The sequence below is a fragment of the Lithobates pipiens genome, unplaced genomic scaffold (assembly GCF_037356315.1).
Source record: "Lithobates pipiens isolate NorthernLeopardFrog02 unplaced genomic scaffold, aLitPip1_a1.2 Scaffold_16, whole genome shotgun sequence".
In the NCBI taxonomy this organism is placed as follows: domain Eukaryota; kingdom Metazoa; phylum Chordata; class Amphibia; order Anura; family Ranidae; genus Lithobates; species Lithobates pipiens.
The window spans coordinates 324,649,405-324,677,293 of NW_027507748.1; the positions used below are offsets into that span (position 1 = coordinate 324,649,405).

Genomic DNA, 27,889 nt, shown 5'->3' on the forward strand with positions numbered 1-27,889 from the left:
CACCAATAGCACATCGAGTTCAGCGCTCCCTATCCTCTCATTGGACCAATAGTCGGGAAGGCGTAAACGATAGCTGGGTATAGAAGTAGAGGACACAGCCACCTCGTTTCTCTCTCTTCGCCGCCATTTTGGAGTGACGAGCCTTCTTTGTGCGTCGTGTCTTTTCCGTGCTCTAATCTTAAAATGTCCCGGGATAGGTACCGAAGCCGCGGCGGTATGGGTGGCGGTGGAGGAATGGGGGGCATGGGAGGAATGAGCCTGTACCGCCGAGGTAACGGTGGCCGCGGAATGGGAGGCGGAGGAGGTGGCGGCGGAATGTCGAACTATCACCGTAGCCCGGGGTACATGGACTCCAATCGCAACACTTCTGGGTTTCAGCAACACAAGCCGGCTCAGCAGCAACAGCCGCCACAACAGCCCCAGAAACCCGCGCAGCAGAACCAGAGCCAACCACAGAGCCAGACCCAACCACAGAGCCAACCGCAGAATCAGACCAAGCCGCCTCAGCAACAACCAGCAGCACAGCAGCAGCCGACACCTGCCCAGGAACAAAAGCCGGCCGTACAGGAGCCCGCCAAGCCCGCCCCGGCCCCACAGACCCCAGCCGCCAAACCTGCTCCCCAGACCCCCGCTCAGTCCCCTCAGACAAAACCAACCCCGTCCCCTCAGCAGAAGCCAGCGGTTACCCCACAGCAGAGCCCGCAACAGCAGCAGAACCAGCAGCAACAGGGTAGCGCTCAGAAACCCGCTGTCCAGAACCAGGCCCAAAAAGTGCAGCCCAAAATGATGCCCCCTCCTAGCCAGCCCCCAGCTCAGCAGCAGGCCCGGGAGCAGCAGCCCCGTGAGCAGCAGCAGGCCCGGGAGCAGCCGCCACCGCAGCACCAACAACACCAACAGCAGCACCATCAGCAACAGCAGCAAAGGCGCTCTGGGCCTAACAACCAGATCGGCCAGAAGAGGCCGCACCAGTCCCGCTTCCACTCTCATCCTCCGCCACATGAACAGCACGATGTCAACATGGACCACGCCAGCCACGAGGAGCCCTTCACTGAGGTAAGTGCTTCCTTTACCTAGTGGTGGCCGTAGATGATTGACCTAGGATCTTTGCACATGGCAGTTAACTGACTTTACACTAAACAATCGGATTGTCCAGTCTCCTTAATGCTGCCTGTACACCACACTGTTTATACGTTTTTCTTTTAGCTATGAGGGCCCCCCTAACCCAATCACATTTGGTCACTTTCATGATCCAAATGGTAGATGTAAAGATGCTTACAGTCATGGATTGTTTAGGGTTTGGGTGGCCTTAGATCTGACATCAACTATATAGTCTAAGGGTCTGATTAACTTCAGATTTTATTAGTGTTAAAATACAATAGATCCAGGCTAATACAAGTGACTATGGTGTTACATCCCTTATAGAAAGTGCATGGGGTGGGGGTAACTTCTTTTTTGTTTTTTCTATGCTATTAGCTTCCAGATTATATAATGTATTATCTACTGTATTCTGTACTTTGTGATTGATAAAACATGTTAAGTCAGTGTCATTGATCTTATACATGTGGCTGCCCTTAGGATTGGCTTTCTAAATATTTAGGTGATCTGTTTCATGAGATTGTATACCGTTCCTGTTACAAAGCTTGACTGTTTATCAGATAGGCTTGTGTGCTTTTCTTTGTATGGGGCTCAATTCATTCTTTACATGTAGTGTTTTTTTTTTTTTTTTTTGCATCACGTGGGTTGCAATGCACTTTAATAGCTTGGCAATGATTCTTTGTCCATTTGTGTCTGGGGGGAAAAAACTAGAGCACCAACTGACAGCAATTAAACTTGTTACCGGTAACGCACCTGAGTAGCTATGCTTGTGCGGAGACCAGTATGTTCTGTCCAAATCACAGGACTTCATTACGGCTTTCATCTTGTCTAGAGAAGCGATTACGTAAGATGTCTAAAATGGCTGCCGGGGCTGCCTTTCCTTTGTCTGGGCTCCATTTTGGCTTTGCCCCTCCCCCGCCCCTCCCTTATGGAAAAAGCAGCAGGTTTGTATGATTGCTGCAGTTGAATGTTTGGTAGGCAAAACAAATTCTGCTATCATCAAGGTAATAAATTATGAAGTGTTTTGCACCATTGTAACTGATTATGTTTTAAACAGGGTGTGAAGGCCACACTGTCCCTTTTGAAGAGGCCAGGAGAAAAGACTTATACCCAACGCTGCAGGCTGTTCGTTGGAAACCTTCCTACTGACATCAGCGATGATGAATTTAAAAAACTGTTTTCGAAGTATGGGGATGCTGGCGAAGTTTTTATCAACAAAAGCAAAGGGTTTGGTTTTATTAAGCTGGTAAGCTTCATGTGTATGTAGTCCTATGTACATTTTTATGTGTATGTATATATATTTTCCATATCTCTTGTTCAAAACACCACAGGCTAGGTTCATATATGCAAGCAGTGGGTGGAGCTGGTTCACACAGGTCTGGGCTGGCCAGTGTGGATTCCAAATGTGTCCTGTGTGTTTGGGTCTGGTTCAGCTGCAACTCAGGCAAAAATTCAGACCTGAAATGGTAAATGCACACACCGAACCCGTGGCCACACGTATGAACCCAGCCTAAGAGGGCTATCAGTGTGTTTTCATACCTGTTATGTCCTATCCAGGCATACATGTCTAGCATTTTACTACTGGTATGCCTTTTGCTTAGGATTATGCTAGGGCTGAAACAACTAATCGATTACTATTTGATTAATCGGCCAGTAACATAATGGGGTAAAAAAAAAACTAAAATGAGCCCTTTATAGTACAAAAAAATATAATCACTACTGTAAATATTACTTTCACTGTTCTACAGTAAAAAAATGAACCCCTTCCAGTAATCTGCTTTTTTTTTTTTTGTAGTACTATAAAGGGCTAATTTTAGTCTTTTTAACCCCCATTATGTTACTAAATGTCTTAGGCCTGGTTCACATCTATGTTTGGTGCTTTTTGCAGAAACTCACTACAGTTCATTTACATGGTTTCCTCTGGGACATGTTCATATCTATGCTTTTTTTTCAGCAGCTGCGTATTTGGAAAGGGTCAGGGCCTTTTAAGGCAAAATTGTGCTTTTTTTTTTTTTTTTTTTTTTGGTTCAATATACTGCAACAGAAAAGAATGTAATGTGTTTTTGCAGCAATTTTTTAATCTGCCCAAAAAAATGCAAAAAGCGCAAATTGCAGTAAAATCACTTGCGGTTATTAATCGAAACAATAATCGGCCAACTAATCGATTATGAAAATTGTTAGTTGCAGCCCTAGATTATGCTGCTGTTTGTATAGCCCAATGTAGCCCCAGGCAAGCTGCAGGGATGCGGCAACAATTGTTACACATGGATATGAGGGTAGTCTCCAATCAATTATGATTCACACCATTGTGAATGTTGATGTTCCTTTGTAGCCTTTATGGATAAGGGGGCAGCCTTTCTTATCAATGTAACTAAACCCTGTGTCGGCACAGTGGTTGTGGTCTTGCAGTGTGCACCTTTAACCACTTCAGCCCCAGAAGGTTTTACACCCCCCAAATGGAGTTTTCTTTTCGTGGGATTTGATCACCTGCATTTATATTGTGCTATAAACAAAAGCAACAATATTTACTTTCTATGCTATGAAACCTATCCAATAAAAATATGTAAAACAATTTTTTTTTTAATTTGGGCAAATGTATTATGCTACATATTTTTGGTAAAAAATGCCAATAGGTGTATAGTGATTGGTTTGTGCAAAAGTTATTGCGTCTACCAACTATGGCAGGGGTAGGCAACCTCGGCCCTCCAGCTGTTTTGAAACAAAGTTCCGTGAGATGTTGCAAGACCCCAACAATCACGACTCCTAGTGGCAGAGGCATGATGAGATTTGTAGTTCTACAGCTGGAGGGCCAAGGTTGCCTACCCCTGAACTATGGGATATTTTTTAACGAGTAATGATGGAGATCTGCAAATTATAGTGTGGTTGACATTGTGGCAGACAAATTGGCTGCGAAGTGACACTTTTTGGGGACCAGTGACACCAATAGTGATCTGTGCTAAAAAAAAAATGCACTGTCGCTGTATAAATGACACTGGTAGGGAAGGGGTTGCCATCAGGGGTTATCAAGGGGTTAAGTTTGCTCCTAGGGAATGCTTTCTAATTGGGGGGGGGGGGGGGGGACTGACTGGAGGAAGACATGTCTGTTCCACTATCTTTTTGCCCTCTGACAGAACGGCAATCTGCCTTTATGTTTTGCCCCCCCCCCCCTACGGACGATCGTGGGCCATTGCTGTCTTGCAGCCACCCCAGGAAGAAACGTACAAATGTGTTTTGCCTGGCCAGGCTGCCCCTGCCTCGGTATGTGCGGTGGGTGGTCTGGAAGTGGTTAACCAGGTTGGGCATTTGTGTTGCTTTTTGCGGTCTAGTTCTTAAACTTTATTTTTTCCAAGCGAACCCAAAAAGTAGTGATCATTTTTTAAGATTAGCTGACTAAATCAACTCTGTAAATGGACAGAACCTGCCTTGGCTTGAAATCGAGCCTGCACGAGTGCCACCATACCAAACTGCTTGTGCTATGGGGGCACTTGGAAGGGGGGAGGAGCCAGGTGAGGGCAGAACGCCAATAGAGGTACACGGAGCAAGTATAACACGTTTGCTGTTTAAAAATAAGTTGGCCCTTATTTTTTTAGAATACCTGTTAAAGCTGAATATTTTAATTTTCTAGGAAACAAGGGCACTGGCTGAAATTGCAAAAGCAGAACTTGATGATTTCCCTATGAGAGGCAGACAACTTCGTGTACGTTTTGCCACTCACTCTGCAGCCCTTTCCATACGCAATCTGTCTCCATTTGTATCAAACGAACTATTGGAGGAAGCATTCAGCCAGTTTGGACCAGTTGAAAGAGCTGTGGTCATTGTTGATGACCGTGGAAGATCCACAGGAAAAGGAATTGTAGAGTTTGCTGCAAAGCCAGCTGCTAGAAAGGCATATGAAAGGTGCAATGATGGAGTCTTCCTTTTGACAACGTAAGTTTCCTTATTGTACATTATGAAATTATTAGTTAACCTTGGGCAGGTGAAAAATGTAATCTAGTTATACATATTTTCTAAAATGTATAATCTTATGTTCCTGCATATTTACACAAGTACTTTGAATCTCATTATCAAACTGTTTGTTGCACTCTTCACCGCATTACTATGAGTGATGGGATTGACCAGAACTTTATGGTTTGCAGTGCTTCTGTCCAATCCTGCACATGCTTAGGAGATAGTAGTCATTGTGCTCTTGCTCCTTCGCTATGTAATCAAAGTCACAGTAGCCTTCAACTGCCGTATTGTTGTGCAGTGTTCAAGGAAGTCTGGGGCCCCTGGCTGTTATCTGGCAGGAGATCATGGATTGGAAGATTTGGGTTAACTGAATTAAAATGGTTATGCTTAAACCCCCCCTCCCTCCCCATATACCCAGTGACCTGTTTGTTTGGCCAATCCTCACATAAGTTGTACCTATTTTTCTCCCCTCTCCTGCATCTGTTCAAAGTGCATGCCTTATACAGCTTCTGATTGTTCATAGAGCAGGGAAGGAGAGCTAACTGGAGGAAGGGCTTGCACCCTCTTCACGTAGTAACAGAGCTGGGGTTGTCAATCACAGGCTCTGTGCTGGCGCTCCCTTCCCTTTTTTATTTTTATTTTTTTTCTTCTCTTGGCGTCAGATGTGACTTGTGCTGATAGGAAAAGGAGACCACAGAGAATTGACACTTGGTACAATGGATAGAGGCGTATGCTTTGTTAATTTTTTCGAGGTTTGCAACCACTTAAAGCAAGGGTCTCAAACTGGTGGGCCTTGAGCTGTTGCCTTACAATGCCTCAAGGGACTTGTAGTTTCGCAACAGCTAGAAGGCTGCCAGTTTGAGACCCTTGACTTAAAGCGAGTCCGGCATGTTTTTTTTTTGTTTTTTTTTTTTTTAAGCCAGCAGTTACAAATACTGCAGCTGCTGACTTTTAAAATAATGGCACTTACCCGCCCAGAGCGCCCGCAATGTCGGCACCCGAAGCCGATCTCTCGATCGTCTCTCGGGTGCTGCCGCCATCTTGGGTATGGGAATCAGGAAGTGGAGCCTTGCGGCTTAATTTCACGGTTACCTACTGCGCCTGCGCAAGTCGTGCTGCGCAATAAGGATGGTCCCGCTGTCTCTGGGATCCGTGTTTCCCAGCAGACAGCGGGGGACCTTCGGAAAGTGGCGTACCTTCTGCAGATATCTATGCCGGAAGTGGGTGCAGATACCTGTACTGTACAGGTATCTGCACCCCCCTGAAAGGTGCCAATTGTGGTGCCAGAGGGTTCCAATGAGCGGAAGCTCCACTTTAGGGTGGACCTCCGCTTTAAAGGATAATCCTTTGGATAAATCCAACCTTTTTCTCCAGGTGTGTACTTGGTGGTTGGGACACTCAGACATGATAAGAAACAAAACAAATCCTATAATGTGTACTAGTTTCTATTCAAAGCTATTATCGTTGAGACAAACATGCTTACCATGATCCGTTTCTATGTACACTGAGCAAAATTCTAAACGCAATGCTTTTGAGTTTGCCCCTATTTATCATGAGCTGAACTGATCTACGACTTTCTATGTACACAAGACCTATTTCTCTCAAATATTAGTCACAATTCTGTATAAATCTTAGTGAGCACTTCTCCTTTGCCAATATAATTCATCCACCTCACAGGTGTCGTATCGGGAAGCTGATTAGACAGCATGGTTATTGCACAGGTGTGCCTTAGGCTGGCCACAAAGGGCCACTCTAAAATGTGCAGTTTACTGTATCAGCGTGACTGCAATTCCTGCACGCAGTGAAGAACACTTCCTTCGCATAGTGTTGGTCAGGGGTTGTTTGTGAACTGTGGCATGTTGGTCCATTCCTCTTCAATGGCTGTGTGAAGTTGCTGGATATTGTCAGGTCATGGGTGACATTTCTGAGTATGCTGGCTATACAAGAACTGTGTGTGTGTGTGGGGGGGGGGGGGTTTCCAGCTTACATGAATTGTGCAAAGATCCTTGGAATATGGGGCCATGTGTTCTCATGCTGTAACATGGGGTGATGGATGTGGATGAATGGCACAACAATGGGCCTCAGAATCTTGTCACGGTATTGTGCATTCAAAATACAATCGATGAAATGCACCTGTGTTGCCCATAGCATACGCCTGCCCTTGCCACAATGGACCACTCAAGCCACAACATTGACATTGGCAAACGGCTCACCCACACTACACTATACAGGCTATCCGCCCTATACAGTAAAAACCAGGATTCATCCATGAAGAGGGCCTCAAGTGGCAGATGCCATTTTCCCACTCTTAAGTCTGTTACAACAAACTGCAGGTCAGTACCCTGAGACAACTGCTGCAACCATTGGTCAAATTGTCTCAGGGAAGCTCATCTGCATGCTCGATCTCATCGGGGTCTCAACCTGACTGCAGTTTGTCTTTGTAGTCTACTTGAGTGGGTAAATGCTTTAATGCTCACATTCAATGGCGTCTGGCACTTGAGGCTTTCTCTTCGCAAATTAATCTCAGTTTTCACTGTCAAGGCAGATGGCATACAGCGTGTATGGTGTTGTGTGGGTGAGTGGTTTGCTGATGTCAATGTTGTGGATTGAGTGGCCCATGGCAGTGGGGTTATGGTATGGGCAGGTGTATGCTATGGACGACAAACACGGGTGCATTTTATTGATGGCATTTTGAATGCAGAGATACTGTGACAAGATCCTGATGCCCATTGTGCCATTCATCCACGACCATCACCTCCTGTTGCAGCATGATATATGGCCCCATGTTGCAAGGATCTGTACACAATGCCTGGGAGGAAATGCTTTAAATGTGATGGGGGGGGGTGTATATTAGTCTGTGTAATGTATTTACTTTTACCAATGTTGTATTCCCTGCACGTATGGAAATGGTGGTTTCCTTTTGTTGCACTGAAATTCCAAGCAGTGTTTTTAAAGTCCACATAAAATGTAACTTCCGCTTTTTGGGAAGGCTCTTTGGGGGGGTTGTTGCAGATACCTGTATAATACAGGAATTTGCACCCATTCCCAGGCGTAGATCATCGTGGTGACCTACACCAATCGGCTTTAAACTCTGCCTAGTTTTGTTGCTGAACGCCATTTCCTCAAGCCACAAAATAGTCTTGTCGAGCAGGGCTGATAATGCTGCTTGAAATTTCGGTGCAGCAGTTGTCGAGGCAAAGCTAGGAGGGCACTGGATTTCTTGCAGGATCAACAGATTTGGTATTAAGACATGTATGAAATGTGCATGTGTTATGAGCTACTGCACCAAGTGTGGGTTGAAAATGCTGTGTTAAGTGCAACATTGCAGTTTTTTTTTCTTTAGATATAACTTGTAACTGTTGGTTTAGGTTGTTTACTTACAGCATATTTCTGTTTTACAGAACCCCAATGCCTGTTATTGTGGAGCCGCTAGAGCAGTTTGACGATGAAGATGGCCTCCCAGAGAAGCTTGCCCAGAAGAATCACTTGTATCAAAAGTGTGTTTTGTCTTATTTTTATTTTTTTAAGAATTTGAATATTGCTAGTTTTATTAATAATTTATATAGTGCCAGCAGTTTATGCAGCGCATGTCATCCAGTAAGTTTGATATCCTTGGAGTGAAGAGAGATCTGGGTGCCATCAGCATAGAGGTGGTGTTGGAAGCTATGGGAGGTTATCAACTGGCCCAGGGAAGAGTTGGAGAGAATAGGAGGGGCCCAAGTACAGCCTGGGGGGCCCAACCTTTTTCACCCGAGGAACGATCGTACTTTTTTTTTTATTTTTTTATTTTTTTTTTTTTCCAACCTTCCAAACAAATTAAGGACACTCACGTTTTTTTCTTGTATGGGAACCAAACTATTTTCGTTTTAATGTGTACTAATTTTGTAGGGGAGAAATCAAATGAAAGATTGCACATGACTAGGAACAAATGCCTTTTGTACATTTTTGTTCATTTCCTTCCTCGATTCTGATTTGCAATGAAACGAGGAGAATCGGACAAACGTTTGCCTGATTTAGACCCCTTTCACACTGAGGCACTTTTCAGGCACTTTCATGCTAAAAAGCTCACGAAAACCCATTTCCATTCAAATCAACATGAATAGATCTTCAAAAGTGCCTGAAAAGCTCTTAGTGTGCCTCACTTAAATGTTTCCCTTTCAGAGCTGTCAAAATGGTCTCAACGTGACCAAGGCTTAAGAGGAGCTAGAACAGGAATGTCTTGGTGGGGTTGACTAGCTTTAGAGAAGACCAATTTATACAGCTGACACTGCTTGGGAAATGTCTATTTTACATGTCTTAAACATATGAGTCTTATTGCTGGCATGATTGGATCAAAATTGTGTTCTGGCTTTAAAGGGTACAATGTCTTTGCTTGTTTGTCTTCTTATTGGAAAGCTTTTGTAGGATGCGTCAACCAGTTTTAAATGGTGGCCTTTACCTTGAGCTAATATCTACTTTGTCCAACAGAGAAAGAGAGGTTCCGCCACGATTTGCCCAACATGGAAGCTTTGAGTTTGAGTATTCTCAGCGCTGGAAGTCTTTAGATGAGATGGAGAAGCAGCAAAGGCAGCAAGTGGAGAAAAATATGAAGGAAGCTAGGGAGAAACTAGAAAGTGAAATGGATGATGCTTACCATGAACATCAAGCAAACCTTCTGCGACAAGGTGTGTTTCAGGCACCCATTAGTTATCACTCCAAATTTGCATACAAATGCACAATCCTCCTCCTGCACGCTAAAACCACATTAATTTTATGATCTGCTATGAGGTGGTCTAATTGGTTTGGGTAAAGTACTAAGTTGCCAGCAATTGATGTTTTGAGCATGTTTTTGAACCCAATGTTGAATCTAAGCCCTCATTCGATCCAGAGCTGTGCAAAGCTAAAGCTCTTCCGTGTCTCACTGGTTTTGCTTGTGAATCGGGAGCCATTGGATCCCAGTTCTCTCAATCAAAGCCAATGGGGGTAGGCTGAGCAGCAGGGCTTGGGAGGGAGCGAGTACACGAGTGCCCCCATGGGAAGCGGCTTCTCATGGGGGTGCTGGGCAGAGTAGGAGCCAGGTGTGCTGACTAAAAATTCCTTTACAATCAAAGGATTGGTAAGTGGCAGTAAATTGCTTTTTGGGTTTTGGTACACTTCATGGTTTTAGGATCTACTTGGTTATCTAGCAGGTCTTAATTGGCTTGTTACTGATCCCAAATTAGTGAACGTGTTTTCAGGACAGTGCATGTGTTGGCACCAACTATTTGCAATAATGTACACTGAAATCCAATTGTGAGTATACACACTAAGACTGCACTTACATAATAAACAATATGTGCATTTAGGAAACTTTATTTTTTTTCCCCCCTCTAATCTAAAATTTCATCTTAGATTTGATGAGACGTCAGGAAGAGCTGAGACGCATGGAGGAGATGCACAACCAAGAAATGCAGAAGCGAAAAGAAATGCAGTTGAGGTGAGCCAAGCATCTTCACACTGATAGTGTAGCTTGTATGAATTTGTGGGCTTTTATTTGTAGTTTTATATACATTTTTCTGCTTTAAATAGACAAGAGGAGGAACGCCGCAGACGTGAAGAAGAATTGATTTTGCGACAACGTGAAATGGAAGAACAGATGAGACGTCAGCGGGAAGAGGGTTACCGTATGAGTTATATGGACCCAGTAAGTAATTTGAATGTTTGATACCTGCTGTTTCTGAACCTTTGTGGGACTTTGTTGTTGCAACTTTGTTGTCTTTTTCAGAGAGAGCGGGATATGCGCATGGGAACCAACTCATTGTCCATGGGAGGTAATGCAGACCTTTAACTTGCTTTCTTTTTAGGATGTTTTCAAATCCTTTTCTAATTGCATGTATTTGCTTTAAAGATCCATATGCTGCCGCAGCAGCCCCAAAATATCCAACAATTGGATCAACTGGCATGGGCTATGAGGGCAGCCCAGGTGTGACACAGGCAGCAATTGCCTCATCTCTAATGGCGAATGACATGGTAACGTATCTTACTGACACTTCAGAAATGGTGTCATTGACAGTGTGACTAGTATTTCTACTTATTGTGGTTTTAGGTATGGTGGACTGCTACACACTGTGTAGTATGTCTCAAGACTGAGTTTGAAAACCTTAACAGGTTTTGCTTAAGCAAGGGACCTGTATCTGAGGCTTTAGAGGCTAGATTATGAAAAGGTCATTCTTGTCTGGTCTAGCTGCTAGTCTTTATAAAATGCTGATGAGGTTTTGATCCATAATGGCAGAAATTGAGTCATGAGTTTTGTAACTCCTGACCTTGACTAATAAAGTTGAGGTCCCTTTTAGAAATATGGGTGTTTTACTGTTCACTAATTTGAAGGATGGGTTTGTAAGCTATTGTAACCCTATAGAATGACAACTTGGGTTCACTGATGTACTAAAAGAGCTAAACCAGATCTGCTTGAAAAGAACAGACTTGGTGCATAGAAAACATTCCTCCTTGGAGGGAATTAGATTTTTAGTATTTAAAATTAACTAGATTAAAAACTATACAATAAAGCTGACTAATGGCATATACTCATTTTGCATAGTAATATGGCCTTTCTTCATAAATATCCCTATTGTGCCAAAGTAAAACGTAATTAAATTTATTTATTTTTTTAAATCGCGGCTTAATTTTGAGTCACAAAATGGAGTGCATTTTATGCAATATTAAATGTAATTGTGCATTTCCATTGGTTGAAGAGCTACAATTTTTGCCCTTTTCTGCAAATTGGGAAAGCCCTGCAGTAAATTATAAATTGTTGTTGAAAAGTAACTTCTGACAAGCTGTCGAAGGTATGTAATCAAAGCTGAACTCAAGGCTCCTTCACAACACAATGTGTATGCATAGAGCAGCAAGGACAGAATGGTTTAATGTGGGTCTTGTGGTTCAGTAGCTTGATTCAAAATGTTTCTGGGAGTATTTGTAAGCAAGTTTGGAGTCCATAAGGAAGTCTACAGCACATATACCCTTATCAATAGTTAAGTGCATACATAGTTTAAAAAATTCTCAAATGTGTATACAGGCTTGGTTTTATTTTATTTTTGTTCACTCATCTATTAGGCATCGCACATATAAACAGCATAATTCACAACCCTCTTATGTATATTCCACAATTCCCCTTTACGTTATAATTGGTAACATATATTCATAAACACTTAAAGCTATTCCACCCACATAAAAGGGCAGAAGGCTGCCTAAACCTCTACTAGTTCTGGCTTGACCCTATATAGGAAGGTATGATTGAAGAGCTTTGACTCTTATAATTTGTCAAAAGCTGGTGACCCTGCTGAACTTTTTTATTTTATTTATTTTTTTCACTCCGGCCCTTCCTGTTATGGCGTGACAAACTGTTCATTTTTGTTTTCCTATGTTTAAACCCACTTCCTTGTTTGAGACTACAATGTGGCTGTGCAGGCAAACCTTGCCAGGCATGGTTCGCTGTCGTCAAGAGACTGATCCTAAATGAAGATGGTGCAGCTGGTGGAAAATGGCTGCAGAAGATCAGGAGCAGTGAGGTGCACAATTTTTGTCGAACCAAACCTTGGGACTAGTAACAAGCAATCGGGTTTAGCTTGTGATGTACTGGTGACTTCCTGAGCAGTTTTGTAACCGTATAATTGTGTGGGTGTGCATCATTCGCTTCTAGATGGTTTGGCTAGAACTGAGTACAGTCAGAGCTATGGCTCTGTGTATCTGAGATTTTAATAGGCAAAATACCCAGGGTATGCTGCACATGGCTCTTACAATCGTCCACGAATGTCCTGCCAAGCAGTTACTTTAAAGCTGAACTGCTTTTGGATACACTTGGTTGGTTTGAGCCAGAACAGTATCAGATCAGTGCTCAGCCATTCAGAGAACAGGAACCATAGGCTCCTGCTATTGTCTGTCAAATCTGTGGGGGGGGGGGGGGTGGGTGGTGTTTGCAGGGCCAAACCACACTACATGTCTAAAGGGGCACATATCCTATTGCGTCTGCATAGGGGCCACTGAGCAGGAGTGGAGGCATGCTGGTGGGGAACCAGAAATTTTGTTGCGCAGAGCAGGTAAGTATTTAAAAAAAAAACACTGACTTTAAATGCCCAGATAATAGGGGAGGGATTTATGGGACACATTGGGGTTGATTTACTAAAACGAGTAGCTGTGCCTAGTAGTTCTAACTTCAGCTTGTTTTTAAGCTTTGACAATCGAAGCTGGTTTCCCTGCAGAGCTGCACCAGATTTTTCACTCTAGTTTTAGTAAATCAACCACATAGTAAGAAAACTTGTATTAGCACTTTTTTGGCTGCTGTAAAGTTGATCAATGGAGTAGTATTTTTCACCATTTTATACAATATTTGCTCTTCTGCCTGAACTTCAGCTTTAAGGATATACCTGAGAAGCCTTGTAAGAATGCTTTTTTTTTTTTTTTTTTTTTTTTTATAACTATTAAAGACAATGTGGCTTTAGTTACCTCTGTAAAGCTGATTTTTTATACATTTGCTCATACCACTATTACATGGTCTGTATCGTTTCTGCAGACTGGGTTTAGATGGTTCTTTTCCTGTACAGGTGAACAAACTGTTTGGAGCTCAACAGTAGTGCCTTTTTAATCATGTTGCCATAGTTCTATTAATGACATTTTAAATCCTTTATATGGTTGAATCTGAAAGCATTTAAGATCTGAGAAAAAAGTGGACTTTCTGTGAATCTGTACTGCACTATCTCTTGTATTTTAAGTAGGATCTTATCTAAATTCCAGCCTAAATTGCTTTGCAGTTCTGCCAAGTTGGTGTTAAAAGATGGCGGTCTGCCTTCTTGATCACCTTTCAGTAAAAGATCCATGTTGCTGGATCTGACTTGATCCTCCTTTGGCCAACGCTACCTTTTTATGTTCACGTTTGCCTACAGTCTCAGGAACAAACTATATTCTGATAGAAAAAGGGGGCATATGCACCATCCAAATGATCAAGCGTGTCTTGCTTAATATCTGTAAGGAGCACTGTCGGCATTGAGAATAAACTTGCTGAAAGCAATGTTAAAGGCAGATTATGTTAAATGTATTGCTCCTAATTGAAATGTTCATCAGTTTCCCAGACTTGAGGATTTTTAGATGCCTATCCTTTTTATTAAATGATCATGGGTGATCCTTCCATGTGTTGGTACTCCTGATGTATTTCTAGTGGCTCTAAACGACAATTCAGTGTTCTTTGAATGCCCAGGGCCATGTGTTTCTTAGCTTGGCTTTACATTTTTCAGGGCCATATGTTTCTAGATTTCTTGCAGTACCAGTAAACTCATAGGGCCATGATCTTGACTAGTAACCTCCCTCGGTTTTGTAGGGTCATAATGCATACTTGCGTTTTTGTGATGAAACCCATAGTATTGGGCCTATGTAAGTGAGCAATTGTGAATACTTAAGATTAGATTTAAGTAAAATGTAACTTGGTACGTTCGTTACTGTGCAAGCAATTCATGTACTTGAATTTGCATCTTGGTACCTTAACTTGTGCTTTCGTGAGCACCATGGGGGAAGTCTGTTCTTTGAAACAGACATCCTTTTTTCAATTGTGGGAGCGTATCTCATGACATGTGATACTTTAACTAATTTGCAAATTACCCTTTTTTCCTTTCTATGTTCCTGGTACCTGTGGATCGGCTCAATGATGATTGTATCGACGAACCTTCACTGCGGACCCTTCTAAAAACACACATACACACACGGACAACTGCTGTAATGAACTGATTTTAACAGCGTAATGATCGCTTTGTTCAGGGCAATGCAGGGACTCCCAGTGCTCAGGCCTCCAGAGGGATTGGGTCAGTTCCTCCTACAGCAAGTGCTGGAGGCTATGGGAGGGGGAGAGAGGAATATGAAGGGCCACCGAAGAAACCAAGGTTCTAGATGGCCACCTATCAACCTGAAATTTTTTTTTTTTTTGTTAACACTTTTATCTTCTATTTTATTGAAGTAACATTTTTATGAATGCTCCTATTGCTTGACCCAGTATCTGTGAAGCTGGCTATGATAGATTTAGGTCTGAGTTATTACGTTTCTTTTTTTTTTTTTTTTTTTTCCCTTATGGCAGTGTATGTTCATTCCCATAAATCGCCCATTTTTTTTTTAATTTTTTTTTTTTTTTTTTTTTACATGTGCTTTAAGTATACTGGATGCTACTTAACTCTTGGACTTTGCCGTTCAGAATTTCACCAGTTAATTGGTATTGGTCATCAAACTTCAATTACTCCTAGAAAGGAGTATATTGGCAAGACCATTGCTTGACATGCCATCAGCGCCAGACTGTAAATAGATGGGCAGCTTTATCCCCAACAAACAGCCGTAGCTCAAACTTGACCCTCTTGTTTTAAGATGGCAGTCCAATTCTAAGTAATGCTCTAATTTGTGGATCACCTCCCTGTGGTTCTGGGATGGATCGGATAATGCTAATTTATGTATTTGAGTATTGTGGTGAGCAGAAACGCGATGAAACTTGTCCTTGTAATACATTGTATTAAAATACTTATAAATAAAAATGTGGAAGTTATTGTGTTTGGGGTGGGTAACTGTACTGTCAGAAGTTCAGTGCTGCAGTTTAGGACTAGAACACCCATATTTCTTGGTTGGAGTTGGGTAGAATGACTTGCTGCGTAAGGAAAGCTGTTTAATGCTCATTTTGTGTATCTGCCAAATGGCGGAGGGTGTATTTTTTTTTTTTTTTTTTTTTTTTTTTTTTTTTTTAAATATAGCAGGGATGCCTGTTCTATGGCTACATGACCTGCCCAAAGCTTTAAATCCCCTTAGCAAGCTTTGCTCTTGTGGTATTGCTGACCAGTTGAGAATAGATGCAAGAGGTCACCTGGCCAACTCTTTGGTCCAAAAGGAAACCCGCATACAAATCTTTAGTGGTTTTTGCTATAGTAGTCTTTGTACTCCTTTATACTAGCAACAGCCATTTTTGTTCTAGTCACTTTTTGGTTTTCTGTTTTCCAGGTTAAACAGCTTTCCTTCTGCAGTAAGTAATCAAGGCTTCCACAAGTGTGACTGACTAATTTTATGTATGGCTAAAGCAAATGTGGTGTCTTTCTGGGCATATTTTACCCAGCTGACTTTCGCTACTACTGCTCACAACAGCAAAACTTTTTTTTTTTTTTTTTTTTTTCCCTTGACCTTAAGACTTATTTTCTATGCATGTTGTGAAAGCAAGCTCCATTGTTTTGCCCACAACTGCAGAGAAACAAATGGTGAATTGACCTCTAATGTGCAGATGAGTGTCGTGAGTCGTCGACCTCACTTGGTTACTTTTTTTTTTGTGCACTGTTAGAGTGCATAATTTTCTATTATGAAATATTGTCCTTTTTACTGGGATAGGTTTACAAAGAATTGGCAGCTAGTAATTTATGCAGGTTACTCTCTTGGCCTAATTTTGGTCAGTTTGTTTACTGTTGTCATTCAGTCCATTTTTAAAGCAAATCTGTATTGTGCGTTTTTTACCTTCATATGCACACTTCAAAACTGAATTTGTATTTTTAAGCTAGTCATTTACTCTGCTTAACTTTGTAAATCTTTCCCACTTATACAGGACCATTGTGTTAGGGATATGTACAATCCTATTGATCTGGTAAAATGAAAGTGGGGATGGGCTGTTGACAGGTTTGTAAGTTCCAAGTTCATGCTGTGTATGTTTACGGAGAGTGTGTGTATATATAGCAAGATCACCTAAGACATGCTTGCACTAACCCACTGGTACTATTGTGCACGCTCCATTTAAATGTTTTAAAGTTGAACTCCAGACAAATGTTAAATTTTGCATCTGCCTTGTCATTATTTTTTTTTTTTTTCCCTTCCTGTAGGGCATGGCCAGTGTTGGGTAAATGATTTGTAAAGCAGAGCTCTTGACTGGCTTGGGGTCATGTTGACTTTTATTTATTTTTTCTTTCCATTTTAAAAGGCAGGAGTTTTCTGCTGGCTGTCTTGCATTTTAAAACCATCAAACACCATTGGCCTAAATCAGTTGTCTGTTTGGATTTCAGCTTTAATACATATTTACCTTGTAAAGGACTACATGTATATCAATTTAGAGGTAACGTAACTAATATGGAATCTAATGTGTATGAATCGGCTTGGAACAAACTATTTTTTTTTCCCCCAGCGTTGGGTTGAAAAATTTGTTAATTTTAAGCTCATTAAGCCACATGAGCCAAGCTGCCACCACTTTTTTTTAGTTTTTTTTTTCGTTTTTTCCTTTTTGGTCTTTTGCCTATAGTTAACAATCACTTCCTCCCATGAACTGGGAAAGATTTTTCAATTTATCTAAAGCTTGTTTGGTTGTGTTCTATAGCAGCCTCTCTTACAGTGTGCAAACATCTGTTTTAGAGCACTCATAATTTAAGCCCTCATTTAAGGGGTTCCAGCAGGATAAGTTTGCTGAGATCTCAACAAGGGCAAGTCATTACTTGATCAATTAACAGACTACTATACAGAACCAGGAAATATGAAAGCCACGATGTTGCATTCTGGCAATGTAATGATCGAAGATCATGTGCAAATTGCCAGATGAAATGCTTGGGACCAAAATCTCTAGTGCTTTTTGTAAGTAATGGAGTCCCCCCACTTGCTAATGGGGTAGGCTAGTTTCCAAATGGCTAGAAACTTCCCCAACCTATCTGGCTCACAAAGTAATGGTCATAGTAAATATGTCAAATGTCACTCATGTCCTATATATAGCTCTTGATATCCAGAACCTTTAACAAACATTTGGGGTGTTTTTTTTTTTTTTTTTTTTTGTCCTGTTGCAGAATTTTCAGTACATGGGGACATAATGGCTGGTGTTAGCTGGCTCCCTCGGGCACATTTTACATAATGTTTGGGCTGAAGTTTTGGTAGGAATCGACAATGGAGCCTACAGTCAATATTTTAGACCTTTAATTTCTTTTCAGTGTTAATCTTCAAGGCACAGATGAGTATTCAGCGGTGTACTTTTTGTTGGCAGCCAGAGATGTAAGAATCTGTTCACTTTATTTTTTTACTGGAGTTTTAGCCACATCAAGTGCACTTTACAATCTTAGTGACCACCTGTAGCAAGCATTCTGCAGTGCATAACTTTGAGGAACATAGTGCTACTGGACAATAGGATCCTGGATGTAGTAGTCCTGCTTCAAGATGCTCAGTGCTGGCCTTGTCCAGGTAGGTACATAAGAAATCCTCTACCTTGGTGACCTACTTTTTGTTATATTGCTATTCTGACATTACACTTCTGTTCAATGAAAACAATGCAGCACTTATTTCTTATGGTCAACTTCTGCTATGCAGCAGCACAATCATAAGGTCGGCGTTTACTGTAATGAACTACATTTTTAACATGGTTTCCAGTGCTGGCTTAGGTGGCTATTGGGAGGGGTGGCAGTAGTTTTGTGACATTTGTTGCCTTCCCAAATGGAGGGTTTAGTGTATTTTAAAGGTCTTCTAATTTAGAAGACCTAACCAGAATATATAGATACTGTAATTTTACAATAAGTGAATGTAGTATAATCTGATGCGGAAAGGATTTTTGCTCCCCCTTAGAGCAAACTTCTGGCTATAAAGTGCCTTTAAACATTGGCCTGTGACTAAAAATTGCTCAAGCATTTATTTGTAAAATGTAGTGCTTGTGTCAAATGATCAAACTGGTTGAATAGCGCCTTTTTGTAATTTAGCTTTTTACACGAGCAGTTAGCCTACAAATGACATTTCAATTTTTAATACTTGGTAATCTGAGCATTGCATTTGGTGCTCCTGGCACATGAGTTGCTAGGTAAAAATGCTGGTTGCTTATTACAAAAGGATCATAGGTTTTCATTTATTGTGAAGAATGGAAATGCTGTTGCAGCTTGAGTAAGATTTAAACCATTGCTATGAACAGTGTCAAAGATTTCCTTCTGGAGTCCCTTATAAGGAATAGCCAGTGGGTTACACTGCTGAAGGGTTATGCCCACAACTGCGCTTGACCATTTTGTATGATTGAAAATGAAAGCGGCTTATTGTGGTACCAATAAAAATGTACTGAGGCAGTATGGGATGGCCATTGCTGATCACCTGCTGAAAGACCTTCTGTATTGATCATGCTGTTTTTCTAATGGCACAGGGGTGTGGTTGGGATGTGTGGTTTTTTTTTTTCCTTCTCCAATCTAAGTGTGCAGCTTATTTTACAAGCTGATTAAGTTGCATACTTGTTCCGGGTCACTTTCAAGTGTACCGAAGCAAACCAATAATGCCTACTTTTATTTTTTATTTTTCAGGTTCTGCAATAGCAGCCATACCTATAACTCTATACATTTTCTTAAGGGTAGGAAACTGAGTCTTTTACATAAACAAACTTGTAGCTTAGCTTGCTGACATGTATTGGTGTGAATAGCCAGTTTAACAAACTTTTTGTGATTTGCTGCACATGGACACTTTATTTTTCTTACTGTACAGGATTTGTGTGAAAAGATTGACTTTCTCCCTTTGCAAGTGGGCACACTACCACATTGTCATTGAAATTTCAATCAACACATTTATGACTTAAATATGGATGGCCAATCCACTGTGCAGCAAAGTAGAGCAGTAACTGTAAACTGGTAGGCTAGTGTCAAATGGTTACTATACAACAAACTGAAATCTTTTAGGTGGAGGGAAGTAAAAATGAACTAAAATATGGTTGCATATGTGTTCACACCCTTAAACTAATTTGATGCACTTTTTTGCTTTTATTACGGCACGGTCTTTCTGAGCATCAGCATGGCACATCTTGACTTGGCAATATTTGCTCACTTTTCTCTATAAAAACACTTATCAGATTACGAGTGAATCTCCTGTGCACAGCCCTCTTCAGATCACCCCACAGATATTCAACCTGATTCAGGTCTGGGGCATTCCAAAGCTTTAATCTTCTGGTGAAGCCATTCCTTTGTATGCTTTGGGTTGTCATGCTAAAGTTCCTCTTCATGTTCAGCTTTCTAGCAGAAGCCTGAAGGTTTTGTGCCAATATTGACTGGTATCTTTAAAGCTGTTCATAATTCACTCTACCATGACTAAGGCCCTCCTTCCAGCTGAAGGAAAACACCCCAATGCATGCTGCCACCACCATCCTTCACTGTGGGTATGGTGTTCTTTTAGTGATGTGCAGTGGGTTTGTGCCAAACATGTATATTTTGGAATTATGGCCAAAACATTCAACCTTTTTGTTTAAACGGACCATAACACGCGCTTTTGGGAGGCTTCAGTTTTTGCTTAATTTAGCTGGGCTTGGATGTTTAGAAAATCTTGCCACTCTACCCCATAGCCCTGACTTATGAAGCATACAGGAGATTGTTCACATGTACCACACAGCCAGTACTTACCAGATATTCTTGCAGCGCTTTAATCTTTTCGTCAATTTAGGAGGCTTCCAGTTCTTGGGCAATGTCACTATTGTGCCATATTTTCTCCACTTGACTGTCTTCACTGTGTTCCATGGTATATCTAATACCTTGGGAATTCTCCTGTACCCTTCTCATGACTGATACCTTTTAAACAATGAGATCCCTCTGATGCTTTGGAAGCTCTCTGCGGACTATGGCTTTTGCTGTAGCTTGCAATTAAAAATGTCAAAGGCCTAATAAAACAGCTGAACTTTATTCGGGGTTAGTCAGAGGCACTTAAAAAACCAAAGCCTATCTTTTATACAAGTGTTAAAGTTTAAAATCGGTAGTAAATGGGTACCAAATGTGGTGTTTGAAAATTGCACACAAACGATGGCACTTTAAAATCTCTGCGACACTTTAAAACCAGTTACCAGGTTAGTTAGTGGACATCTTTTGCTAAATTATTGCTCACTCTGACAGGGGTACCTCACATGTGATTTGAACAGTTTTTTTAAATTTGCAGGCATAACTTGCGTATGTGTTTTCTTTGCTGTGCGAGCACGCAGGGACACTTCAGATTTATTTTTTATTGCTATTACAAATGTAAACCTTTGTGACAGTAATTGGCAGTGACAGGGGTCCTCTTAATGGAGGGATCGGGGGTCTAAAGACCCCTCCTTTGCACTTAAGAGTATTCAGATTGCCAAAATCGTCATTTCTGAATTTTTTTTCAGTGCTATTGGCAGCCAAGTAAACCAGAAGTGATGTTCCTTCAGGGTTTTTACATTGTAGACTAGATCAGAGGTGAATCTGGCTTGCAGATCTCAGACCAGCCAGCGGATGTGCCAGATGGTGGCTCGGGTCTCCTGGTGGTATGGGAGGCCTGGGAAGAGCAGCGGGTGGGTGACATTGCCCTCTCACTGCCTGGGATAACTACCAAGCGGCTGCTGAGCCGAATTGGCCATTATCAACTAATAGCCAGCCGCCTGCTCTAAATCGTATATTGGGTGAAGGCAGGTGTGTACTGACTCCTATTTAACATGACTTTGACTGCTTAATTCTGAACACCGCTACATCCTCACTTATGCAACCACTCTAATTTTTTTTAGTCCCGTTACCCCCCCCCCCCCCCCCCCAAAAAAAGTTTCAGTTTTATTGAATTGTAGTTTATAGGTCACATTTTTTGGAAAGTTCTGAATTTTTATATATACAGGTATGTAGACTGTTTATCAAACTCTTTATCTACAGTATATGCTGGCCTTTGGCTAAATTGACCTTCTCTAGGCTAGAGGAAAGATAAAAATATGAATTATGCAATATACTCGCACTTGGCAGCATTTCCCAATCAGTTTAGGATTTATGGCTCAAACTTAACATCTATGCCGGTTTCCCTGATGTCAATGGAACACATGTTGACGTACATTGCAGTGCTATATTTGGTGAACTCATAAGGGATGAATGCGTGGGTTGTGACGTGACTGCGACATGCTGTTTTTGGTAGGCTTCCATTGATTTCAAGGAAGCTAGGGGAAACTGCATCAAGCAAAATGCATTTTGTCCATATGCGTTTCTAGATGCAGGGCCGCTGTTAGAAATCACGGGGCCCCGTACAGTCTAGCTGACAAGTGTAAAAAAACAATCACTTAGTGGACACAAACCTTGTCATGCTTCAATTCTGCCTGCAAGCCCAAATTCTCCCCAAACGGTGCTAAAATTCCACCCAAATCTCCCTTATCCCCTAAAATCGCCTCATCTAGCGCACATCCTTCTCAAACTTTGTATCCTAGCACAATTCCCCCACACCCTTCTGGCACATATTTTCAGTCCCCCTCTTAGGACAAATTCCCACAAACCGCCCATCCTAGCATAACCCCTCTAAAGTACCTTCCCAACACTTTTTTTTTTTTTTTTCGCCTCGCTACTGAAATCCCCCCCCCCCCAATATTCCTATTGCACCTCCCAGCACAGAGCCACCCCTCCCCCCAACTTTAAAGGGGAAACCAACTACCAGCCAGGAGGTTTGCGGTGTTCTGATCTCGCAGTCTATACAGCACAGAATTGCTCTTAGATTGCATTGCACTATACACACCACCCTTATCCAAATTTCCTGCTGCCGAGAGGTGAGCAGCCCTTGGAGGAGATGGTGTCTACAGTTAATTTTTTTTTCAGGCACTTGTATAGCGATGTCAATTTACACAGCGCTTTACATATACATTGTCATTCACATCAGTCCTTAAACTTGTCCCTAACTCGCATTCATTCATACATGCACTAGGGACAATTTAGATATTAGACGGGATCCAATTAACCTCCTAGCATGTCTTTGGAGTGTGGGAGGAAACTGGAGCAAATGCACGCAGGCACAAAGAACATGCAGACTCCAGACAGGTGGTGTTGTGGTTGGGATTTGAACCAGCGACCCTAGGCACAAGTGCTATCCATTACAGCACTGTGCTGGCCAGTTAAGAGTGATCCTGTGCTGTATAGACCAGTGCTCTTTTGACAGGCAAGAGCACCCCCCCCCCAAATCTGGCCATGTCTCTCACCCAGCAACAAATCCGGCAGAAGGGAGGGAAATGCACATGGTATTGTCATGCTTCATTCTCTGATCCACCTATCCTGCTCTCCTGGCCCCTCTGTGTGCTGGGCCCTATACAAGAGGACCGGTGGGCGCCCCCCCCCTTCTATCAGTGGCCCTGGATACATGCCATGGAAGTTGTGTGCATGCTGCTTTCCACATGTGTATTGACTTGCTGTCCCTTCATAAAAATATTGACTTTTAAATAAGACCTGTAACGAATGAGGTGTGAGATGCACAATTTATTCAGGGTCTGAACTGGATATAGCACAAACCAGGCAAAATTGTAATGACTGAAGGGGAGCGGCATAGGTTGAACAAATGATAGAGCCGCCTCAGTCTACATCGGTTTCTCAACTCCAGTCTTTAAGGTGGCCCAACAGGTCATGGTTTTAGGCTTTCTATTTTGCACAGGTTATTTGATCAGTTTCACTACCTTAGTAATCAACATTACTTTTTTTTTTTTTTTTTTTTTTTTTTTTTTTTTCTGAGGGAAATCCTGAAACCATGACCTGTTGGGCTCTACATATCTCCACCAAACCACACCCCCTGTTTTCTTCCTGCGGCTTAATTGGGGATGGTTAAGCCCTGGTGGGCATGGTGTAATGCATTGGGATATGTGGTTTGGTGAAATGCGGACTGAGGCTGCTCTTGCTACTCCTGACCAGCCCAGGTGAACAATTCTTTCTGCTCTATATTTACCAACTCCTTGGATTGAAATCTGGTCAAGCCTGCACCCCATCTTCTGGTCACTGGGATATACTTTATTTTGAAAGGCTCCCTGAGCAATCCAATAGGTCGCAGGCAAAAATATGGGGGGGGGGGGTTTGAGCACCCATTTAAAGTGTTTTTGGTGATTCCAGCCAAAACTTTTTTTAGATGACAGGTGGGGCTTTAACCCTGCCCCCACACTAAACTGTCTGGATTTGCATGTTTGTCAAAATTGGTACATGCTGCTTTTTATACTTGTAGGATAACATGGACCCATATTTCTTGGCAGTTGCCTACATACATTTCATAGGCTAACAAAAAATCTTTTTTCAGTCCCCGAGATGGCTGATGGACATAGTTTTAAGAGGTAGGAACTGTGAAAAGTAGTAGCTTGGCACAGCAAAGTAGGCATTCGAGCCAGGATGTAATGCACAAATGACTGTCCCATGGACATTGTTATATTGGGGGGGGGGGAGGGAAACTAACAGCTCATTCAAATTTATAAATTTGTCACCTTGAGTTTTTTACATGGCATTTTAGAGACTTGACCCTCTTGGGTGTTCAGTCAGTATTAACCCCTTATGTCGGCCACACGCAAGTATGTGGCCTCTCGGTCGCCTGGTCCTTGGGAGTGTGCACCGAGTGCTTTCGGTACAAACTTATCGGCGCCTAAGTGAAAGTTCCTGATGGCTGCTGGCCATTGGCTTTTTTGGGTCCCGCCTCCCAAAATTATAAACCTCTTAATGGGCCAGGAGCCACTGGCCTGAAGAGGTTAAAATGGTCTCAGCTTTGGCTATTCATACCTAATAGCAAACCTTCATTCTGACTTTGTACTTGCTCCAGAGTGCTCAGTGCAGAAACTTTCCATTGCTAGGGAGTTGTGTGCACTTGGCAGGGCTCATCTGTGCTCAGCCTTCTGGGGTTTGTTTTGAGGTATGCTAAAATGAAAGCAAAAAGTTATTGGGCAGGTATTGACACCATGTGCTGCTTAAGCCAACAACTCGCTCCATGCTGCCTGAGCATTGCAGTGTTTTAGTGAGCTTTGCATAGGGACACTGAGCATGCATTAAGTTACAGTATGTACTCTGCCTTAGTGAAAAGTAGTCTGTATTGGACACTTGAAATGTCTTTGTTCTAAAAATAGATTGCAGTATTGGATTTGGGACTTGATGGGTTATACCAAGCTATGGCAAGGCAAATGTGAGCAAAAGCTGTTAAGCTACCAATGCAATGTTATAGGGTTCATGGAATCTTAGTCGCGTCATGACATTGCACGCTAGCAGTGTGGAGTTTTCAAGAAACACTTAAGTGAAAGTACTGGTTTCTTTGGATTGGGTGGCTGACTTTTTACAGTAGAAACATTTTTGATGCAACGTGGAAACATGGTTATAAAGTGCTGCATTGTTTTCATATTTGTAAATCAACTACTTGCAGTTATTGTCAGAGTTGTTGTGTCAGAATGCACATACTATGTTTTTAAAGGTGCAGTTTTTATGGTTTTCTAAAATTTGGGACAACCCAGAGAAACTTCAAAAGCAAAATCTATATCTAAGCTCTTCTGCGATGTAAATAATTCATGTATTAAAATGAAGTAATGCCTTAACTGAATAGGCAGGAAGTTGTATTTTCTGAATTTATAGGAACTATTTAAACTATTTTACTTTGTCCAAATGCTTTGGACATGAACATTTTTCACTTAAGTTGCAGTGAGTCACCCTTTTATGAAATGTGCTGTAAGCACACATTAGACTGAACTGCAAATATCTGTATTGCAGATATCGATTAGCTGATAAAATTACCTGACTTGCATCCTGCTATACTGAACATTTATAGCGGTGGTCTGGCTGTGCCGAGTAATCTCGGCAAGCTTTGTCCAGAAGCCTATTGGTTAAACAAATTAAACTAAACCCATTAACTGGTTAATGCAGTATTCCGATTGAGATCACAATATGCTATAGATAATTTTAAGAACTTAAGACTTTGATCCAGTTCTGCATTTTTTTTATTAAAAAAAATAATAAAAAAATTTGGATCATAGTTGTGCTTGGTCACTAACATTAAGCAGAAAACTGAAAGCTAATTGCTCTTTCTGGTCACTTGTCTTTAGGTATGGAATTTGGATACTGGCTGACATTGGCTCCAGAGTCTTTATGTTAAGGTATGTTCAATTGTGTGGCTTGTTTTGTTTGTGCCTTTTAGCCAGCCATAGAAATGTGTCAGGCTGGCTGAATCTTGGTCCATGTATGGGCTAGCTGGTTGTGCAGTTGATTAACCACTTGACTGCCTGAAGATGCATCCCCCCCCTCCCCCATGATGGGCCATTTTTTTGCAATATGGCACTGTTATTTTCACTGAAGCTGTAACCAGATATATATATAAAAAAATTATTTTGATGGTATATTTACCACTGCATTACTTTTTGCGCTATAAACAAGACCAATTTTGAGAATTTTTACTTTCTGCTATAAAACATCCAATTGAAACAAATTTAAGCCAATATATTCTGCAAAATGAAAAAAATCCCAATAAGTGTATATTGGTTTTGGCAAACATTTTGGTGTGTATTTTATTATTTGACTTGCAACAATTTACTGAGCTGCCAATATTGCAGTGGACTGTCAAAAGCTGATGCTTTTGACACTTTGCAGGAACCATTGATTCACGACGTCAGTGAAATAAAAATATGCAGTTGCTGTACTAATGACACTGGTTGGGAAAGTGGTTAAACATCTAGGGCGATCAAAGAGTTAACTGTGCCTAGCTAGTATTTTTGTGTAGTGTGCTGCTTTCATGAGGGGGGGGGGGGGGAGAAGGTGGATTCTAGTTGGTTTGCAGAGACACAGGATTTGAGTTTAATCACTTCAATACAGGGCACTTTCATCCCTTCCTGCCCAGGCTTTTTGATCACCTTTTTTGCAGTTTTTAATTTTTTTGCACTATAAACTTTTTACTATAATATCCCAAATTTAATACACTAGTGTTTTATCGTGACTGGAACATTGTGGCGGACAGATCAGACATTTTTGAAACCTTGACCTTTATACGTTGATCAGTGCTCTAAATGGCCATTGTGTAAAATGTCAGTAGCAGGGAAGGAGTTAACATGAGGGGGCAATCAAAGGGTTAGCTGTATTACCCGACTGTTCTAACTGTGGACAGATGGGACTGAAGGGGAGCAGACTATCTTGTGTTCCTATATACTAGGAACACGTGAGCTGTCTCCTCACCTGACAGGCTGTGGATCTGTTTACACACAGATCCATGTTCCTGCTGTGACCTCATGTGCCCGGCGGCCATTGCGCCTGCCAGGCACGTGCATCGGCTACTTGGTGGTCGCACACTCTGCTGGCAGGAAGCCAGGGTCGTCATGACGCCCGCAAGGGATGCTATTCATTTTAATAGCATCTACCTTGCCAGGTCTTGCAGTAGATGCTATAATTTATTCCTGCTAGTATTCAGAGCTACTAATTGCTTTAGAACTAGATTAAACTAATTGGTGCTAATTTTGTATTTGAGTTGCTTTTAGAGTTTACAGTAACCCAATTTTGACAATGTTTAATTTTTTTTTCTACAGATTTGATACAGGTGTCATTCAGTCCACACTACCTCCTTGAGGCCCATTGAATTGGAAGCTAGGTATAATCCTATTTACATTTTTGCTAACTTGTACTACATATTGTCATTAAGGCCCCTTTCACACTGGGGTGGGAGCGTTGGTGGTAAAGTGGTGCTATTTTTAGCGCTGCTTTACCATCTTGGGGATATTTGGCTGCTAGCGGGACGGTTTTAACCCTTTTCGGCCTCTAGCGGGGGTTAAAACTGCCGCTGCAGCGGCGCTTTGCCGGTGGTATAGCTGCGCTGTCTCATTGATTTCAATGGGTAGGAGCGGTGAATACACTGCTCCAAAGATGCTGCTAGCGGGACCCCTTTTTTTTTTTTTTTTTTTTACTGTCCTGCTAGCGCACCACTCAGTGTGAAAGCCCTCTGGCTTTCACACTGGAGTGAAAGGGGTTGGAATTTTTCAGGTGCTATTTCTAGCACTGTAGCGCCTGAAACTCCTCGGTGTGAAAGGGGCCTTTATGAAATAAAGTTAAATATGGAGAATTGGCCACTATTGTCCTATATTGATTTTTTTTTTTTTTCTTTTTCAGGGCCACTTATTGAACATTTTGTTTGTTTTTTGGTGTAAATAAAATTTTTTATATTGGAA

The 27,889-nt window shown here is 41.8% G+C and overlaps 1 protein-coding gene across 2 annotated transcripts; it reads left to right on the top strand.

Annotated features, from left to right (window-relative positions):
- Nucleotides 1-83: 83 nt before the first annotated feature.
- Nucleotides 84-27,889, top strand: SFPQ (splicing factor proline and glutamine rich). 2 transcript variants are annotated; one of them, XM_077481735.1, is made up of 13 exons: nt 85-1,053; nt 2,153-2,341; nt 4,721-5,022; nt 8,445-8,540; nt 9,511-9,707; nt 10,414-10,498; nt 10,591-10,705; nt 10,787-10,832; nt 10,910-11,031; nt 14,785-18,213; nt 25,787-25,837; nt 27,254-27,315; nt 27,831-27,889. In XM_077481735.1, exons 1-10 carry the CDS (start codon nt 184-186, stop codon nt 14,932-14,934), a joined length of 2,172 nt encoding a protein of 723 aa, XP_077337861.1. In that variant the 5' UTR covers nt 85-183; the 3' UTR covers nt 14,935-18,213; nt 25,787-25,837; nt 27,254-27,315; nt 27,831-27,889. The 2 variants fall into 2 exon arrangements, with proteins under 2 accessions (XP_077337862.1, XP_077337861.1); XM_077481736.1 differs by lacking the exon at nt 14,785-18,213 and having other exon boundaries at nt 84-1,053.

Coding starts and splice junctions, on each gene's coding strand:
- SFPQ (XM_077481735.1), top strand. CDS start 184: ATGTCCCGGGATAGGTACCGAAGCCGCGGCGGTATGGGTGGCGGTGGA. Junction 10,499..10,590: donor CGAAAAGAAATGCAGTTGAG/GTGAGCCAAGCA, acceptor TGCTTTAAATAG/ACAAGAGGAGGAACGCCGCA. Junction 10,833..10,909: donor CAACTCATTGTCCATGGGAG/GTAATGCAGACC, acceptor TTTGCTTTAAAG/ATCCATATGCTGCCGCAGCA.